This window comes from Chlamydotis macqueenii, chromosome 3, assembly GCF_036417535.1.
Source record: "Chlamydotis macqueenii isolate bChlMac1 chromosome 3, bChlMac1.mat, whole genome shotgun sequence".
Classification (NCBI taxonomy): Eukaryota; Metazoa; Chordata; class Aves; order Otidiformes; family Otididae; genus Chlamydotis; species Chlamydotis macqueenii.
Genome location: NC_141558.1, coordinates 3,373,547 through 3,394,091, shown reverse-complemented (window position 1 = coordinate 3,394,091; position 20,545 = coordinate 3,373,547). Strand labels below are relative to the sequence as shown.

Here is a 20,545-nt window from a genome sequence, read left to right as displayed (position 1 = left end):
TGACAAGGATGAGTTTCCAGTCAAAGTAGGAGCAGCATTATCAGACAGCTCTCAGGCCAAGAGAATAGTTTGTTCACAGTTTTCTCTGTCCAGTAAATCATTGCCTGTTTTCCTGAAGATCTGTATCCTTCTGAACACCACACAACCTGGTATGAAAACAAGCTTATGCAGGTCTTTGACGTGAGCAGATGTTGCAAGACAGTAAGGGTTAAGGAATGTACCCTGCGAGAGGTGAAAACCAAACTATCTTAAGAATTCAGACAAAGTCTCACACCAAGTTTATCACACACCACAAAGAACAATGGTCATGAATGCAATGAATTTAATGGTCCTCCTCTGTCAAGGTTCATCTGAATCTGGCCTTCCAGCTATTCCACTGGATAGCTGGACTGTTCAGCATGTACCTGAGCTAGTAAATACCTAAAAACACAGCAAGGTTTCAAACTCCATGAGAAAGGGGAGACTTTAATGGAAAGGAAGTCAGGCTTAATCTGTTACTAACTGTAAGGGAGAAAAGCCTTGAGATTTCCCCTTAGAGAAGATACTCCAGAGTCACAGAAATACTTTTTTTCCTTCACCAATCCAACAATACAAATTCTCTGGTAACTTTCCAATCCAAACAGTGTCCATCTGAGGCTGGCAGCATCTGCTGCACCATTCTGAGGCAACCACTGCAGTTGTTGGGACTCTCAGCTAAACTGAAGTAGGCCGCTCTAGCAACTTTTGTATATGGATGGATCCCTTCATGCTGACGAAGAGAATGTTTGGAAACCAGAAAAGACAGACCAGAAGGTTTTAGGAAAACATCTTCGTGCTACAGTTTTTATTAAGTTTCACTGCTCATGCAGTGATACATCTTTCTAAGAAGCTCCGAAACGAAGAAAATGGGAAGTTCCCATCTGATAGAAAAGGAAAGGTCTACCGTGGTCCTCTTGGTGGTTTACTCTCCTTGGAGTGCTGATGGATTACAGAGTTTCTCGATAAATTATTTTACTCAGTACACACACATCTATCAGATAATAGGGCAATGAATACACTCCTTTATAATTACAATTACATCTATTGAACAGGAAAGGGGCCAGCCTTATAGCGGCCTCCCAGTACCCAAAGGGAGCCTACAGGAAAGATGAGGAGAAACTCTTCAGCAGGGCCTGTTGGGACAAGACTACAGATAATGGTTTCAAAATAGAGGGAGGTAGATTCAGACTGGACTTCAGGAAAAAGTTGTTTACACTGAGGGTGGTAGAACACTGTCCCAGGTTGCCCAGAGAGGTGGTGGATGCCCCATCCCTGGAAACATTCCAGGCCAGGTTGGCCGGGGCTCTGAGCAACCTGATGTGGTTGGAGATGTCCCTGCTCCTTGCAGGGGGGTTGGACTGGGTGGCCTTTGAAGGTCCCTTCCCACCCAAAGCATTCCATGATTCCTGATCATTGTTTCTTCCTCCTCTCTTCCCACTGCCACAGCTGGCTAAGAGGAGGCCTCAGGTGGAGTTGGCTGAGGCCAGCTACAGCCTGAGATGACACGCCGTTCATCAGGGTAATTTTCTGCAAGGGAACAAAGCAGAGGAGGAGAACCCTGTAATCAAGTTAAAGCCACTTACCCAACTCTATTTACTGAGCGCATTTGTTAAATAGACTTTGGAGAATAAATAGTGGTTTTATGAAATGGACTCAGGTTTCATCTGATAACGTAAAGTAAAGCTTCCCTGTCAGGGGCTCAAACCCTGGAAAATATGTGACTCAGCAGACCCGGGAGTATAGGTACAACTGCTCAGTGTGGCTTATTATGGTCCAGGGAACCACTGGGTTTCATTGGTCTCGAAGAGTGTAACCCCCATGAACTGACCTGAGAAGAGCCTGCTAAAATCATAACAGTACATTTTATGAAGCCTGCAAGGTCTCATGGACTTAAATCCCTCATCTCCAAAGTGCCCTGTTCAATTAACCTCAAAACTCGCACTCTAAAATAAAGCTGACTTTTGGCAGAAGACCTTAGAGGGAAACTTCAGCACAGAAAAGTTAAAATGCATTTAAAACACCATCTAAAATGGCCATCTCTGCAAAACAGAACCATTACCACAGCTGCAAAAATCATTCATCAAGCGCTAGGAGCACGCTGGATGCATCCAAGAACGGGCAGACACCTTTCCCAGAGACTCACAGCTGCTGAGATTGAGCAGAGCAGCCAGCAGTAGCACGCAGGGTGTCAGTGAAAAAGCAGCTTCAGAATTTCTTGCCTTCGCTTGAGGGTAATCAGGCATGGCGTTACAAGCTAGGGAGAGGCAAAGTACCGAAGAATTCCATTTTCCATCCAAAATTATTAGACAATCTAGCACAATGAGTCTAAAAACTTTGCTTTTGGAGTTTAATAGTCCTCTTACTAAAATACAGTCAGTCTACTCACTTGATGTCTCTCAGGCAATGGGTGCTGTAGATCAACTTTTCAGGATCTTTCTGCGTTTACAGGGAAGTCCTCCGTAGGACAGGTGACAGAGTTGGAATTATATTTGATATTTTCTTAATGAGTATAATTTTGCTGCCATTCCTGCAGACTGAAGTGTAATTGGCATTTTTCCGCTCCCTTCACCGGCAATATGAAGACTGTTGGAATGAGGAAGGGAACTGCGTGCTGCCTCCAGCTCTTTATTTCTCCACATCTTTTTGCTGGAGCGGGATACAACCATACATCAGCATACGCTTTAGCTAAAAATAAGAGCTTGCCAACTCAAGCAGGTTGGGAATTTTCCATCCACAGAAAGAGCAACCTCAGCAAAGAAAAAAAAATTGTCCTTGAAGGCAAAAAAAAAAAGGGATTTTGCCTAAATAATTAAGTTTTCTTTTAATTCTTTTCTTAACTCAAGAGACAGCACTTTCTTGAACTAAATCCAAAGAGTCTGAAGTCACGTCAGCGTTAAGTTGTGTGACTTCAGGCCACTGTTTGCCTGCTAGGACTGCAGCTTTAGGTGCCATACATCCGTCCCCTTTCCAAAATAAACAGGAGAGCCAAGTGCTTGATCACCAAGTCCCAAAGAGAACATGGATTCACCAGATAATTTGCAGAAGCTAGCTTTATAGTGAGAATTAAACACGACAATCCAGATGTAACCTCTGCCTCAAGAAGCCATGGAACCGCTTATGGCTGGAGTCTGGGAAATATCCCATTCCCTATATTCTCTCCTTAAATATCCACTGTTGATGGCTGCTGGAGATGCTTAAACCTTCACTTTGACCAGCATGTGACCATTCTCATGAGCTTTTATTAAGTCAGCTCAGCTGTTTCTCATGGCAGTGTCCTGCTCTTGGGAGATGTTGGCTGGGCAGGCATCCAGAGCATGAAAAGATGACACATAAAATATCCCAGGCTCCTCTGAGCACACAGCTCAGCAACCCAAAAAAGAATTTTGAAATATTAAAACACTCTTAAGCTTAACTAACTAAAGAAAAAAAGAAAAAAGTCATAGAAAAATAGGTGTGTATGATTTTTTTTTTTTTTTTTTAGGTCTTAATTTTCAGTCAGGACAAAGAGCAATATTGAAGTATCAGAAACAATTTCCTTGGAGGAGAGCTCTGCCAGCAAAATAAACCCCTCCACTGCACACACAGATCTCCCCGGCCTAGCGATCAGAGGCAGAGCCAACGGCATGCGAGAGCCGTTAATCACATCCCTTCACGCCTGGCTGGGCAGTACGCGGGCGCAGACCCTACACGGAACGCTGCGCCCCGAGACGCGCTTGCGGCGAAAAGGAAAACGCACTTCAGTTTCACCGTCCAGCCATCTCAAATGGAAGAATGGTTTGTCATCAAGTCTGCAAAAGAAAAATCCCTGGCATTTATTGTAGATACAAGATTCAGGTCAGTTCAGGGCTGGGACAGAGCCTGACTTCTTAATTTTTTTTTTTTTTTCTCTTAAAAGGGAAGTGATGAATGAAATTGGTTTTGGAGCATTTCAGAGTTAGGAGAACAAACAAAGCAGGACTGGCCAGTATTTCCCAGGCTTTGAGACACTAACAAATGGCCAGTTTGTAAAACCTCACTTCACAAAGTGTGGACATCTTGAAAAATCATGGCATAACAGAAGCTGCAGGGGGGAAAAATCCTTTGCTCACTGTAGAAGCTGAGTGCTCGCAACTCTTGGTTGCCAAGCGCCTAACTGAGTTTGAAAGAACTGCTAAGTACCATTCACAAAAACAGCTGTCTGTCTTTCAAAGACGAAGAGGTCCAGTAGGAAAATAAACACAAAGAACTCTCTTGTTGGACTGCGGAGCCTCAAAAAAAAAAAATGCGTTTAAAGCCCCAGGGGAAGCCAAGCTCTGGGAGTATCAACAATACCACTCCAGCTGCTATAGACTGTGCAGTATCTTCAGCAAAGTGAGTCAGACTAAAGCGTTGTCCGAGTCCTGTATGCTGTCACAAAGGCCACCAGCAGCCAGCCAGGGCACACTACATGGAGGGAAGTCTAACAGCTATGCTTCCCTGGCATCCTGATATCATATTGCTCAGGGACTGCAAGCGACAGCTGATGTCTGTGCGTTAAATAACCCTGGATGGATTTTTTCTTTCCCCTATTTAGTTGCTTTTTGAACCCATATCACGTTTGGCATCTGTGATGTCCCACGGCCATGAGGTCCTCAGCTGAACCACACATCCTTTTGTTTCAAGTGCCACCTGATAATTTCATCTGGTGCACCTTATTTTTTTTTTTGTATGAAGCAGAGCAAATACTTGTTCCCTACCTTCTCCAGGACAATATTCCATAGACCTCCATCATATCATCACCTCAGCAATCACTTTTCCAGGCTGAGGAGTCTGCTACCAAATGAAAGAGGAGAGAAGAGCAGAGCCCCTAGCATGACTCTGTGGCTGCACCATGGATCCAACCATGCAGCGAAGGCAAACAGACCTCACCCGGCATGATGCAGAGGCAAAAATAAATGTTCCTGTTATCTCCAGGGCCCTGATATACACACACAGTTGAGTGAAAGGGTTTTTTCTGCTCAGGAAGGATGATGCATGGATCATCTGAAATTGGTTTCACTGTATCTGCTTGCTTGACTCACTGTAAAGTTCTCTTCTAGATCAATATCATGCCAGGATGGCAGATCCTCCAGACTGACAAAGAAGCAAGAGTAATTTCATAACCCAGTTGCCTCCTCCAGCACAGAGGCAACTATCTAGAGCACTGAACTGTCATGAACGCAAGCTAGACAGAGCTCACAACAAGCTGGCCCTGAAACAGCCCCGTCCTCCAGGTTCAGCTGCGGTCCAAGGCCTCCCTGATACGGCCCAGCTGGATAACCCTGCCTCTGAGAGCAAGGAGATTGCCAAACTGTGAGAAAGAACACAGAGCCCTGCAAGATAAGAAAGGTAAAAGCAAGGACAGAGGTAGGATTGTTGAGATGTGATAGGCAGCAGCTCAAGCATGCAAGAAGAAAAACCACAATGTGAGAAGACAGAAAATCTGAAACGGGAGAAAACCCAACCCCAGATGGATGATGGCATCTCAGTAGCGTGGATGATCCATTCCAGCAAGCAGCCATGGCCAACTCTCCCCACCTGATGAGCATCCAATGGGGCAGCAAAGAGACTTTGGGTGTCTTTCTCAGTGGTCAGCATAGCCTTGTAGCTCACTAGTCCTCACTTGGGGCTAAACTACGACACCTGCTCACAGATTCTCTGTGCATGACAAAATGCGCTCCAAAAAGTTCTCCAGGGAGAGAGAGGAGCTTGTATGATTTATGTTTTTCATGGTTTCTGGATTTTAAGGCTCTGTGGGTTTGGTGTTTTTAATTGTGTTTTTTGTGGGTGGTTTGGTTTTTTTTTTGGGGGGGGAGGGGGTTGTTTGGTTAGGGTTGCTTTTTTTTTTTTTTTAATATCCATGTCTGAGAGACTGCAAACAAGAAAAGTCAGCCTGAAGTTCAGAAACGCGCTAATGGAGGAATACTGGAAATGCTAATTAAAGAGAGCCAAAGGGAAGAGAGAAGGACATGTTCCAACAAGCTGCTCTGCCTCTCAAGGCAGCGATGACAGGGAAAGGAAAGTCAAATCTGGGTGTTGAGGCAACGTTCTCATCAGAAGGAAATCCAGGGAGCTGAAGAAAGGGAGAAAGAACAGTGAAAGGTTGATTTTAAGTCAGGAAGGAGGACAACTTGACCGTCATAGCACAGCACTTTGTCTTCCTCACTTGCACAGGGGGTGCCATCCTAGAATCATAGAATAGAATCACAGAATGGTTTGGGTTGGAAGGGACGTTTAAAGGCCATCCAGTCCAACACCCCTGCAAGAAGCAGCGACATCTTCAACTAGAGTAGTTAAAGTTGCAAAGTTACAGGTTTTAGGATGCTCCTAATTTGGAGAGCAATATTTGTAGCCAGTCCCTAAGGGATCTGATTTTTCAGTAGTTAATCCTAGTTATTTTCTTCCCCCCTCATATGGTTGCAAAACAGTAACAGGTTTAACGTGGTGTCACTCAGGTCCAACGCAAGCCCAAGAAATGGCAGTGTACAGACCATTCCCTTCTTCTCAGAGGGGCAGATTATTGAAACACAGCAAGCTGGCAAACTCTGGAGCATCTTTTGCACGGCGTGTGGTGAGGCGCTGCTCCAAGCTGGGACTTGTGTGCTGCACTGCCGAAAGGGCCAGGGTGGGGACCAGAGATGCTGGGAATTACTTCTGGTGTCAGGATTTTCCAGCAGCAGAGATGAACTGTCCATCCTCTTGTAAGCAGCATGGTGCCACGGAGCTGATGGCTCCAAGAGTGCTCGTCACTCTCCCAACTCTGCTTCAAGCAGCTGTCTTCTTCCTCCCCTTTTCCATGTAGCATCCAGAAGTGCTGGTCTGGTTCAAAGCCTTCTGCAACAGCCTCTGCCAGAGTCTCAGGCTTAATCTCCTGCCCACTCAGAGGGTTTTGGTGATCTCACCCCTGCCCTCCCTCTGCCCACTTGCTGAATTTGCACCCCTTCCTCGCAACTCATTGTGCTTGGAGAGCTGAGCAAAGGGAGCTTTTCCCAGCCTTTTGGGACATAGAATCACAGAATGGTTTGGGTTGGAAGAGACCTTCAAAGCCCACCCAGTCCAACCCCCCTGCAAGGAGCAGGGACATCTCCAACCACATCAGGTTGCTCACAGCCCTGGCCAACCTGGCCTGGAATGTTTCCAGGGATGGGGCATCCACCGCCTCTCTGGGCAACCTGGGACAGTGCTCCACCACCCTCAGTGTAAAAAATTTTTTTCTAATATTTAATCTAAATCTACCTCCCTCTGTTTTAAAACCATGACCGCTCATCCTGTCACAGCAGGCCCTGCTGAAGAGTCTCTCCCCACCTTTCCTGCAGCCCCCTTTAGGCACTGGGAGCCGCTCTCAGGTCTCCCCGGAGCCTCCTCTTCTCCAGGCTGAACAGCCCCAGCTCTCTCAGCCTGGCCTCACAGCAGAGCTGCTCCAGCCCTCTCAGCATCTCTGTGGCCCTCATCTGGACCCATCTAGAGACACAACAGAGCTCTTGCCATAGAGACACGCCTGTTTTGCTGCTCTGCACAGTACCATACTCTGTGGGTATGAACCTTTTATTTCTGTAGACCAGTTATTTTCAGTCCTGTTAACAATCATGCAGATATTAAGTGCATGTTAGCAGTAAGCAAGGATTGAGGTATGCCCTCTCTTCTCCCCTTTTAGCTCCACCTGGGCTTCATTACATGCTTGATACCTTAGTCCCCAGAGCTGTTTTTAATCAAAACTGTTCAACAGCCAAGCAGTCTCTGTCCCAAACAGTAAACACATAAGTGGCACATGAGAACAGGGGATTTCACCTGGACTCACCCAGAAAGCACGCTGCTTTAGCCAAGACTGATGCAGATGAAGTAACTCACTTGAGATGACACCAGCAACCTGTGGCAGTGGCAGGACCAGAACTTCGGTCTCCCAAATCCCAGTCCAGTGCCTAGAAAAAAATTAAAAAAATTTTAAAAAATCAATTATCCTTCCAGTCTACATGAAGATCCAGTTGCAGTGACAGAGCCTTAGATGACAGCTTATTAAGTCACATAGCTTTTCACCTTACAAATCTTCCCCGTGACTTGATTACTGAAAGCGTTGTTGCAATGTTCGACACCACAGATGCTGACTCAGGCTACAGGGCTTTTCCTTTTTGGCTGGGTTACTTTTCCTTACCAGTTCCTCCAATCCAATGTGCCACGTGGAATCCCAAACAGATGGATCGGCACAAGCAGGGAGGAAAAAAGAGGTGGAGGAGAACAACAGCATTTTAATTCAGCATTGCCAAAGCCTTCATCGTTGTGAAATTACAGCCTTGCCAATCGCTGGCAGCGCAGCCAGGATAGTTTATTTGATGTTGTGCAAGTGTCCCTTAAGGATCTGTGGAAGAAAACCCTTTTTCCCAGCAAGGCATAGCTTTATTTTTTATTTTTTTTTCCCTAAACCTAGTGAAATGTAGAAACCAGAGCCCCGTACTTACCCCGCTGTGGTCCAAATGTCATTTTTTCTCCCTGAAACAATTGATTAAATAAGAAACAAAGAGAATCTGCTTCACTGTAGCAGCAATGTCATCAAGTCTCCAGGGAAAAGAGGTTCAGCTGAAGTGTAGGTCTCAGTCTAGCGCATCGAGCACTGTGCTTACTCAAAGCTGTTCCTACACCACATCTAATCCACTGGTTAACACAGGCTTCAAGATTACGTGACCATGGAGGATACGCCCACAGAAGCTAGATGCTCCAAGCACCACCATGATGAAATGAAGCACAATACAGAAAAGGCAAGCAGTTCTCTGCTCAAAAAAACCCCAAACAACAACAACAACAAAAAACCCAAAACCTAACTCTGAAACAACCCTTATTCCTGCCAGAAAGTTTTTTAAAGGAAAGTTTTTATTTCATACCATCAAGGAAGTATAAGCCAAAAGGAAATGGCTAAAACAGCAGATACCATGTAGAAATATTTCACTTACCTTGCTGGGGCATCACAACAAGTTTTTTCATGTCAGGAAAGAGACGCCAGGAAGCAAATTTCCTCTGTCTCGTGTACTTTTGAATTATCTGCTTACCGAAAGACTGACAACCTTTTTGCCTCCACACAGCGATCACAGGCTACATCCTTCAGCCCCGGAACCATTACCCTGTGCGGTACCATGCCAACTGGGCTGTGCCTGGCGCAGCTGGTACAAGGCAAGCTCTGCATCTGCGTCTTCCCCTGGACGCTTGACTATCCACCTCCTCGCAGAAGGCTCTCCTCCTCCCACACGTATTCCTCGGGTGAAGACCGGCATCCTAGACGTGCATGCCAAGCTCAGACTATCAAAAAAAATTTTCAAAAAAGGCATCCTAAGTGGTTGGCTGGCTAAAAGGTAAATGGTAGTTTGAAGAAAAAGCTTCAACTCATTTTGTGTAAACAAGCACAGAAGTACACTTTCCCTAAAAAGCAGCAGGAGCAAACACTGAGTTTATGCGACCAACCTGGTGAATTCCCATAGGAAGCCAACAGCAGCTTCGCATCTTTTTTTCCCTGATTATTATATCCCAAGCAAAAGTTTTGCTCACTAGATTAGCAATGAAAAATTGTCCAAAATCCCCAATATTTATATGAGAAACAAGTTTTCTTCTCTTCTGTGGAGTGACTGGGTTGTCTGACAGTATGAGGGAGCAGATTTTGAGCTTTAAGAGTAAACCCTCCGTTAGCATGACCTACAGCATTCGATAAAGCTATCTAAAGCCACCAACAACACTCTTGCAACAGAACATCAAAGGATCATCATCTCTGGATCTGAAAGACAAATGCCACGGGCTTGTCTTGACATTTACGCAGCAGGAGAAACTGTGAGCAACGCAACATAGCCCACCATCCTCGAGTTCCATTTAATGCGCAATAGTAGTTCCTCCTCATTGTTTTCTCTCACTGCTTGGGGGAAAAACTGGCACCATGGAAGTGTCCTACAATGGCACTAAACAAAACCACTTGAGTTTTCAAAAAAGAAATGTCAGCAGCCTCAATCTGCTGAGTTTTAGCTTTCTCAGGATCTATTTGTGCCACAGCATGTCCGAGATACCAGGATTTGGATGCTGCACAGCCACCACTGGCCAGAAGAACCCAAGTATTTCATGAGGTGAGGTCATGGACATCCCATCTGCAGGGGTTAACTGGTTTCCGTGCCAGGCTGCCGCTTCTCATGAAGCTTGTAGGAACATAATTGCCTCCTTATTCCCTACCCTGCAAAGCCTTGTTGAAACTGGTGAAATGGGGCAAAATGGGACACATGCAATGCCAGATGGCTCAAGAGCGGGAGGCTTGGGAAGCCAGGCTAGAGTTTAAATGAGTCGCAGACCAGACACCAAGCAGAGTCTGCCTCCGTCTTCTCCACTCCCTCCCATCAAATGTTTCTACGCATCGAATCAAAACATCATCTTTTATGTGCAGACAATACGGGCTAAAGAAATCCATCGGCGCTGCCCTGAACATCCTGTTTGCACAGTGCAAGCTCTTTGAAGGCAACGTGTTTTCACAAGAGGCATCTCAACTGCAGTTTGAATCCAGCACATGGCTTTATAGCCTTTTGAATTTCTCAGAGCCTTTATGTATTTGGTTTTAAACTGTTGGACTACTGATGCTCTCTTACCTACGCTCAAATAAACAGATAAGAAGTTGAATAAAAAGAAATTTAGCACTTATCAGATAGTTATTTTCTCCCCTCCAAAAAGCAAGCTTAAACCAAATCAGGCTGCCTGATTATAGCTAAAAGTATTTTGAAATACACCCACTCTGTTTCCAGCTGGGACTTTTGCAAACATTTTGCACAAACAGGGACTGAATGTCAATCTTTTCACATGAAAGCTTTCAGCACCCTTCAGTGTGTTATCGTAAGGGACTGCACAAGCTGCAGGGCAGCACACAGGCACCCAAAGTCTCCATCTGCTGAAATGCCAAAAGCCCCACAAATCCTTCCCCTTCCAGAGGAGCTGCAGAGACCACAAACCATGCTGCAGGGAAACAGACAACGCAGTGCTTCACAGCCTAACAACCCACCAGCCAGGAGAGATCCAGGAGGTTCACAGCCTCTGTTTCCCAGAGCTGCTTGTCCTTTTTTCGTTCCTTCCTCTGGCAGGGACACCAAAGCATCCCACCCTCCTCAAAAAAAACAATAGGTAACCATGACAACAGCTCTACTGATGAACTTCTTGCAAGGTTTTGCTTCAGTCCTAACCACTCTCCCTTTGAGGACAGCTGTCTTCCTTTAAGAGTTCAACACAAGCATAAAATCTTCACTGGTGAAATTGTTTATCCATCACGCGCAGAGCTGGTGTCAAAGGACCAAAATCACGGGAGCAGAGCTCCTGAAACCACGCACAGACTCAGGGACTCATCCTTTGCCACGCAGCCCTGCAGCACAAACCTCTCTTCTACCACCGCGTTCAGCTGTAGGAGACAACGCGCATGAGCTGAAAAGAACCAAAATTTCAGGCAAGAGCTTACATCCAAGTCACACACACACATCCCCGCAATGGAAAGTGAAGTACTAATAAAAGAACATTCAGCACTGTAATTAAAGAACTTTTTAGACTCTTCAAGGTTTTAATTTGAACAGACATATTTACTATGTTCTCACCATATCTACAGCAAAGTTTACAGTTGCTTTGTATCTGTTTTTTTCCCCTCAAAGGCTAAGCAATTTGATGATAGTTTCTCTCATATTTGCTACTTTTTTTTTGCAATATATTAAACACCACAGCAGCTGGGATTCTGTACACATACAGCATACATCTATGAAAAGCACACAACTCCCAGCCCTGTTATTTTTTTTTTTTTTTTAAATCAAGATTGATGCAGCAGCCAAATCCAATTAGCAATTCCAGATGTTTGGACAGAAGTGCACTCACTTAAAATTTACACTAGTGAACAAATACATAGCACACATCACACAGTGCTATTCAATGTCACGCAGTTACAAAAGGAAAAAAAAAAGGAGTGCTAGTGGAGACATTTTCCCTCATACAGGAGTACTTGCCAAGGCTTTAGCAAAGCATACATCAGACGCCGAGATGCTGTACAGTGCAACTGACGTTGTATCCCACGCAACATGGACGCTAGTGCACTTAAACCGCTCGCCACATTCAAGAGTTAGATAAATACAATCAAAATATTGAAGGTACATATTCCCTTATGAAAACTGTGCAAGTTAGTTCCTTTTCCCTTTTTTTTTTTTGGTAAATGGCAGAGTGTCCGCATTGATTGACCCCAGAGTTTGGGGACACCCTCAGTGTCCAGCTTGTTACACAAAAAGCTATGTGCAAAAGAGCAGAAGCAGGGGTGTCAGCAAGAGCGTAAGGCAGCGTCGCGCTGAAGAGCCCGAGCTGGGCACTGCCGCAGCGCTGACAGCTCAGAAAGACGCAGGTATCCTGCAAACAGGGTGTCAGTGACTTCACAGGGCAGAGTCCAGCAGATATCCCCCTCTGAGAGGAAGCGAGTTGATAATCAATATTTAATATGCGATTTAATACGGTGGACATGCAGGTAAGCAAAGAACTGGAGTGTTTCAGTGTGTACTACCAGTAGCCACCAGACTGGAGCCTGGGAAGCACTGGGAATGAAAAGGTTAAAAGCGAATGCGCAAGTAGCCTGACACAAGAGGTCTGTGAACTGCCTTCTCCTAGGACCTGCAAGGGTCCACACATCTTGTCTCGGCTCCACCGCGTGCAATACCATGCAGGACTGCCCCAGGTAACTCACGACGATGATTATCTGCAGGTTAACGTAAGCCTCCCGCTGTTTGCGGTGACTGCAAGGTGATGCGTGGCAGAGGAATCGGGGAAGAAGTTGCTGTGGCTGCTCAGAACAGCACCAGCATTTTCACATGAAGGCTGTGATCCACACTGCTACTACAGCACTTGGGTGCGGACTCAGTCCTGCAACATAAGCTGAGGATGAAATAGCAGCTCGGAGAGAATTTTCTGCCTTTTGTTAGCTGTCACAGCTGGTTACCCAATTTCCTCAGATGCCTGCAGTTTGCGTGAGAGACTAGAGCAGCCAGGCAATTAGATTAAAAAAAAAAACCAACCCCTCTTTGCTTCTCTATTATTTAGCTCAATATATAATTACTACGTTAGGAAATTACATAACCTTTAAGTGTGTTTTATGTATAATCTATTATGGGGAAGATAGTGCCTTCTGAATCCTTCCCATCTGGCTAGTGCTGATGCATCTCAGACGTACAGGAACAGCAGAAATTCCGAACTGGATAGGGATACAACATCCAGGCAGGTGCAGATCCCGCAGGCATGATTTGGAAGGGTGAGCAATAATTTTAAAGGGCTTACATTTGCAATATATCCAGAAGGCAGCTCCAGGAGCCAGGGTTTGGAGGTGGGTGGAAGGCATGGCCAACTTGTTCCTCCCCTGTCACGCAGTGAAGGTCACCAGCCACCCTAAGAAGTGTTCCCTATGTCAGACTTGATTTACTGAACAAGACTGTCGCTCTCCAAACCTCAGAAGAAATTGGTATTACAAGCAGGGGGAATTATTCTTCTCCCTTAAGTAACGGTTTAAAAGGGATCTTTTTATTTTTTAAGCCAGATGACTTTAGAACTAAGTTTAGGTTAGTCAAGAAGAAAATAATTAAGGAAATAAGGACTGAAGCAAAAGGCATTAAGGCAGCACTTAATCACTATCACATAATTTTATATAGTTTCCTGGTTATAGAATTCTAGAATATATTTAGCGGTTACATGATGTTTGTAGATTACTCTCCAGATACTTCTATGACAACTAGATCACAAAGATCCTGCATTTTCACATAAATTTATCTTTATGTGAAATGGCTTTTAAATAAAGGCAGCTTCTTTCAAAAACAGCGTAAGTTGTCACGGAAGCTCACCAGTTTCCAAAGAGATAAACGCTGACCTAATGCAGCTCCACTCGTTTCAGCAGAAACAGGCTAACAGCAAGCGCCTTTTGAGATAATCCCAGCCACGTGCGCTGTTAATTCAAGTATTCTCAGTCATGTACAGCTACCAATGGTATCAGGCTCAACAAGTGCCTAGGTGAGTTCATACTTCAGACTCACTCTTATCTGTCATTTTAAAGGAGAAAGAATTTTCTAGCAAAAAAAAAAAAAAGCAGATTGCAGCCACAGAAATAAAATACAAAGTTACTTGGAAAAAAGCTTATCCCTAAAGTCTTTAAGCAGTTTTAGCAGCTACAAGTGATCTAAACTATTAGCATTTTTGTAGTGTGACGGCCTCTTAACCCACAGCAGCAACTACCTGATATGTCAGATCACCTTAACTCCCAACTTCTGCCTTTGATGTTTCACAAAACATATCATAAGAGCAAGAGAGGAACGTACCAGGTGCAGCAGAAGTGTTTTGCTGAGCTGCAGATTAAGCACTGCTCTTGCACCTTAGCAACGCTGTGAACCTGTTCAAACGTACAAAAAAAAGTTTCAAGAGGGCAGCTTGGCTCTAGACAGCTCCAAGCCACTGTTCTGCAGGTGAACACCTTTGCCAACTACTCAACCTTTTTGTTTTCCAAGTAGAATAAAAAAAAGTTTATTCCTTAAGAGATATTTGTCCATGAGGGACAATTCCACCTGAAGGTCACGGCTTAAACATTAGCAGCACGATCCCTACTTTAGTTCTGTATTGCACTGAAATTTCTTGCTCTGGTTTGGTGTTGAACTTACTGCTCCCAAGCCAATGCTCAACACAAAAAAAAAAAAAATAAAATCAAGTGTTAGATGTGAAGGCTACTCAGAGTATCACATCGGTTGGTAGAACCTGTAGTTAGATTATCTCATTTTCTAGTTTTCCTAGGAAACTAGAAAACCAAGCTGCCTTACTTACTCTTGGAGAGAAAAGGTGCTTCAGACAAAATGCCTTTACCTAGCTATACATAGCTTTGTGTTTTAATCCTGCCAAATGTCTAGAGAGTTCAACAGAACCAGAAAAAGTCCAAAATAAATTTGAAACATCCTGTTTCTTGGCCCCATCCTGGTCTTCCATACAGTTGAATGGAGGAAAGTGTTCCAGCTTCTGCTGACACTGTACACAATTTTGAGACAGAAAAGCTGCCAAGAGAGGACACTAAGCCCAGTTGCGTATGTCTTCTGTAAACAAAACAAAAATCCCTCCCAAAAAAGCAGGGAGGTACATAGTGTGAAGGTTTCAGCAGTGGAAGGACTGAGGGTCGAGTGTACTCAGAGGGCTCTGCAATACATGCACGTTCCATGTTTAGTCTTTAACATAAAAGGGATTGGAAAGGAAAGACCTGAGGCAAAGCCCTGCCAGCTCACAGGTTCTCCTGCATCCTATCATCTGTTTCCATCTCTGCTAGCTGCCTCCTCAATGCATTCACTTTCGCCTGAAGTTCCTTGTTGTATTTTATAATGTTGATCATTTCTTCATGGGCTTCGTCTAGGAACTTGGAAGGCCTGTTCCACCGAAGAAAGACACCTGAAAGCCCAGAGACAGCACAAGTCAGAAGAGTTTCTTGTTACAAGGAGGAAACATTATTAATATTCCATCAGCTCTCAAGTAACGTGCATACAGGTTCTGCATTTTTTTCCTTAACTTCCTCCCTAAACAGCATTTAGAAATAGTTCACCATTCTATTAAACAAGGTTAATAAAGAAAAGAGGGGTTTTCATTCCTTTTTTTCCCTCATATTCTGATCAGACCATATTCAGTCTCCACCCTGCCATGACAGCCTGCTTGCCTCACTCCAATTAACTCCTCAGCATACATGGGATGGAGAAAGGAAACCTACTGCACACAGATTATCCTGGCCAACGTGGTCAGTAATGGAGAAAAGGAAGTCTTGGTTGATGAAGATGCTGAGAGGGCTGGAGCACCTCTCCTGTGAAAACAGGCTGAGAGAGTTGGGGCTGTTCAGCCTGGAGAAGAGGAGGCTCCAGGGAGACCTGAGAGCAGCATCCCAGTGCCTAAAGGGGACCTACAAGAAAGACGAGGAGTAGGGCCTGGTGTGACAAGATGAGGGGTAATGATTTCAAAATAGAGGGAGGGAGATTTAAATTGGACATTGGGAAAAAATTTTTCACACTGAGGGTGGTGGAACACTGTCCCAGGTTGCCCAGAGAGGCGGTGGATGCCCCATCCCTGGAAACATTCCAGGCCAGGTTGGCCGGGGCTGTGAGCAACCTGATGTGGTTGGAGATGTCCCTGCTCCTTGCAGGGGGGTTGGACTGGATTGGCTTTGAAGGTCCCTTCCAACCCAAACTGTTCTGTGATTCTATGTAGAACAAAAGCCTGAGGCCTGCTGAACATCTATAGATTAAGCTGTATGACTGCAGAAATACCGTGCCAAGAAGTTATGTGGTACTAGGAAGGCTCCCTGGCAAAGTGCAGCATGTCACCAAACCTTAGAAGGAGAAAACATTACGCGTCCGGGGATGGTACATGCCAAGAATATTTTGGAACAGGTTGCAAAGGGAGTGAGATCACCACCAGCTGAGACAGGCTAGGCACGGAGCAGGGACAACAGGAGTGAACACTTAAGAAGCTTTACAAGGAGCCACAAAATATAGATTGCCTGTAACAGAAAAAGCAAGCCTGGCTTACCTTCCCAGAGCTGCAGGCTCTGTGGGGCAACGGAAGGCCAGATGACAAGGCTGTTGGCCTCAAAAAGAGGATTCTGGAATTTGCTCAGCTCTTCAGACCTGTTCACCCAGGACCACAGGGACATAGTCTTTTGCACCAGCTTCAGTTTAGACCTAACAAACCCACAGGAACAAGTTAGCCCTCGCTTTTATACTGTAAAGACTCAGTTTTGTCAGGACCCTGCAGGCTAGAAGGCCACAAGCTTTCCCATGTGCTACCAGCCCAGAAAATTCAGGCTGATCCTTTAAATACCTCGCACTAAGGTGGCACAGGGTATAAACCTAAAGCAATTTACTCAACCTGGCTGATTACAATTAGTTTTGAAGAAAAGACAGGGAAATAACATTTGTAAATTGAGTGGAAACTAGCTGCCTTCTGTCCAGATGAAGAATCGGTCACCTGCCCAACGTGGTTCAACTGTCAGGTTTTGAAAGGGATCAAACTTCTGTGTTAAGAGAGAGCTGGGAGGCATGGTAGGTCTGCATCAGGGAAGGATGGGGTCACAGTGCGATTCTCAGAGTACGTTAAAGCGGTGTTATTGCTGGAATTGTGCAGTGCACGTGTCTGATTAGGTCCCTCTGCTGGCAGGGAGCACCAGAGCACAGAGAAAGCAGTTTTCCTGGGTCAAACCCACCTCCAGGAATCACACAGGGGTCTCTATTCTTTAGATTCTAGCAAACCACATTCTGCTAGCACTAACAAATAGAGCTGCTAGCCAGGTGGCAGATTCACCATCCCTGTGAACGCTTCAGACAGCACAAGCTTAACATCAGACTTCAAACGTTTTCTGTGCTCACAGGCTGACATATTCAGATGTGACAGGCAGCTTATTGCATGTAACATTCAATACTCTTTCAAATTTCATCTTACTGGTGTCAAGTCTAACTTGGTTTTGCAGATACCCAGTTCAACAGCCCTGCAGAAAACAGAGGAGTATCTTCTAAGCAGAGATTACTTTAAGGGCAGAGAGGTTTATAGGAAGTTTTAAGTTGCTTTCCTTATCTGTAATATCAGGTCTGTTTTTCCTTCCTGCTCATAAAGTGGTCTTCAGTTAAGCAGAAGATCATCAGATGTGATCTTATGGGAGACAGGACTCCTGAGAACAGGACTGCCAAGTTCAAAACAGGAGTCCAAACCTCTCTGGCAGCTGCCATCTGCCGTGGGAGGCTCCCATCCTCTCGGGTTCCACCCTGTTTTCTACTCCCAGCAGCCCTACTCAGGGCATGCCCAGAACTGCCCCACTGGTACAGCTCGGCATCTACATCAGACTAGGATGCAGAAGCTCGGTCTTGGTTTGCTCAAGTACCTTAAATACTATCGTTATCTGACACGGCAGACTCTAGCAAAATGCAGTCCCGGCTGCTTCCTTTCAAAGTTGCACGAGCATCCATCAGAGTTCGCAGCATTTGCTGAGAACCTCAGCCAGTGCAAACTGCCAATCACACCTCTCCAAGTTACAGGTTATGGCTGGAGGGATTTTTTTGGTCCTTCTGTTGAAGTTGTACTACTACATGGCCAAAAAGACCTCAAACCTAATCGTGACGCTCAGAGTCAAATAAGTAAAGCTTTTGCCAAGGTGTAACTGAGAGGCAGATCCTTCTGACAGAACATCTTCCACAGTTTCCACTTTCAACAGTTAATGAATGATGCAAAAAACAAAGCCTTCCTTTCCTGGGGGCATCAGGACCACAGAGTCATGTTCCTCCCTGACAGTTAACGTAAGAACCAGACTTTACAGCTCTGGCCTCTGACTGCCTTGACCTTCTCCTCCAGGCCTGCATGGACAAGTTTGCTTCCCACAGCTATGACTCACGTCACAGTTGAACTCTAGCTGTTTATTCTTCTACAGAAAGAGTTTCTGTGTAAGATACTATATAAACTGGTGATGGGTGGAGATTTTTCAAGGCCGTGCAGGGAAACAGAAAAGACAGTCTAAGGTATTAGCTTGGACGTGGAGAAGACTAATTCAACCCCCTGACCAAGCCACAAATTTCTTAATCACAATGTCCCACTTGGAAGAGGGACAAGCTCCCTATGGCAACAGACTACATAACTGCATCAAGAGAAGCTCACCTGTGCTAAGGGAGACCACACAAGCACCCTCATCCTTTTTCAAACCAAGAGATTTTTTTTTTTTTAATCAGATACAGCCTGATATTTAAAGGGTGCAAAGCAAGCATCCTCACCAACCTTTCATTTTCGTTGTTTCCCAGGAAAGTCCCAAACTGCGAAGCGTAAGCATGTTCAAAGAGCATAATGAGGAACTGTTCGTTGAATTCAAAAGAGCAAGGGAACTGCCGAAGGATTTGCCACACACAGTCCAAGAAGAGGAGAAACACTGGGGCCTCCCATTTCTGCTTGCTATTTGAATAGGCTGACTGGGCACAGCGCTGCTGAAAAGGGTGACCAGCCTGTACAGAAGAATCAGAGAGAGCATCACACACAAAGCAATGGAATGTGAGTACATGTAGCAAAAAAAAAAAAAAAAAAAAGACTTCAGAGCTAGTTCTGTGCATACAACTATGCTATTAATACTCTTTTCAACAACCATAATTTCATCAAGCATCCAGTAACAAGTTTCTAGCAACCATGAATGGCTTTGCTGCCTTTTTCAGGCTACTAGAAAAAGTATTTGATCAGAGAATTTTACCAAGAATAAACAGGTGTAGGTGCACCGAAGGACCAGACTGAGCATATTAGCTGCAAGACCACAAAGAGCAGAACTAAAGTTTCATTGTTTAGTCTGAAGTGTTCCCTAAAAAGATGTTCACGCTGAGCACACAAAACAGGTGGTTCCCCAAAACCAAAAAACTACCCTGAGAGGTAGAGGCCCCATGGAGTGCCAGAGGGAGACTCAGTTAATGATGTTGCTCTTAGGACAAAGGCCATGCACACTGACCAGGGCTGCAACAAGGCCTGATCTGTTTGCTGCCTCTCAGGCTACCTCTCAATCCAGCTGTCACTGGACAGATTGCCGTTCTGTCTTTAGACGTTTCTTACCTGTAGCCACTCCCTCACAACCAGAGATTCAAAGCCACGTATGGTCCTGCATCTCGGATCCAGGATAATCTGCGCCAGAGAAGTTACCTGGAGTGTCGAATCAGTTCCTTCAGTCCCATGGACTAACACCGATGCACCTTCCCTGGGAGAAAGGTGGAAAGGTTTAAGAGTGTGAACGAGCAGAACACATCCCAATGCCATTACATCCCACGGACACCAGTGCTGCTACTCTGACAACACCAAGGTTTTGCTGGTTCTTTATGCCTTCTTCCCTCCCCACCCCATGGACACACACCACCTTCTCCACCCAAATCCTCACCAATAGCTAACCAGAGCTCTGCACCATTTAAAACTTAATTTCTTGCTAACCATTCTGGAAATCCAGACCCCTTGCCACATTGATGGAAGATGCACAGCGAGATCTCTTTTGTGGTTCTCACTATTTTTTATTGGTACTCCTTTGAGTTATAGCACAGAAATGCATCTCAGAATTTTTTTGTGTCTTGCTCAAACCTGGGTTAATTGTATTCAGGCCTCAATTGGGTTCAGTGCAGGAAAAGTCAGTCAAAAAGCTCATTCAAGAGAATGAAACAGCAGAGCTCAGCCTCCACAAAGGCAGAAGAGTCAGTGTGCTGAGCAAGGAAGCTTGTCAAAGAGCCAAGGACAAAGACTCCTCACTCACCAGCCAGCACACGTGAATCAGCAGAACAGTGTGAGGAGCAGAGGAGCAGAGTTTGGGGCAAAAAGGTTTGCACGTTGCTAGGGTCCCATGTGCTGTCACTCCCCACACTCCAGTGGGGATGGTCCAGGACAGCTGATTCCCTCCTCTCTTCCTCCATCCTACTTTGTGTTTGGATACAATATCAGAATCTCATCCCTGTGCTCCTGAAGGAAGGACTGGATGGTATTAAGTGGCATTTCTTCCCCTTACTCT

The 20,545-nt window shown here is 45.1% G+C and overlaps 1 protein-coding gene across 5 annotated transcripts in view; it reads right to left on the bottom strand.

Moving 5' to 3' along the window:
* Positions 1-11,543: 11,543 nt before the first annotated feature.
* MTMR9 (myotubularin related protein 9) overlaps positions 11,544-20,545 on the bottom strand; it is a 28,229-nt gene continuing 19,227 nt past the window's right edge. For 2 of the 5 annotated variants that reach the window (XM_086744004.1, XM_086744005.1), the window contains 4 exons: positions 19,612-19,753; positions 18,802-19,022; positions 16,573-16,724; positions 11,544-15,447 (listed from right to left, as the gene is read on the bottom strand). In XM_086744004.1, the coding sequence (XP_086600130.1) occupies positions 15,284-15,447; positions 16,573-16,724; positions 18,802-19,022; positions 19,612-19,753 (679 nt within the window). In that variant the 3' untranslated portion in view covers positions 11,544-15,283. The remainder of the gene's footprint in view (positions 15,448-16,572; positions 16,725-18,801; positions 19,023-19,611; positions 19,754-20,545) is intronic. The other 3 variants (XR_015258076.1, XM_086744006.1, XM_086744007.1) reach the window with 3 other exon arrangements.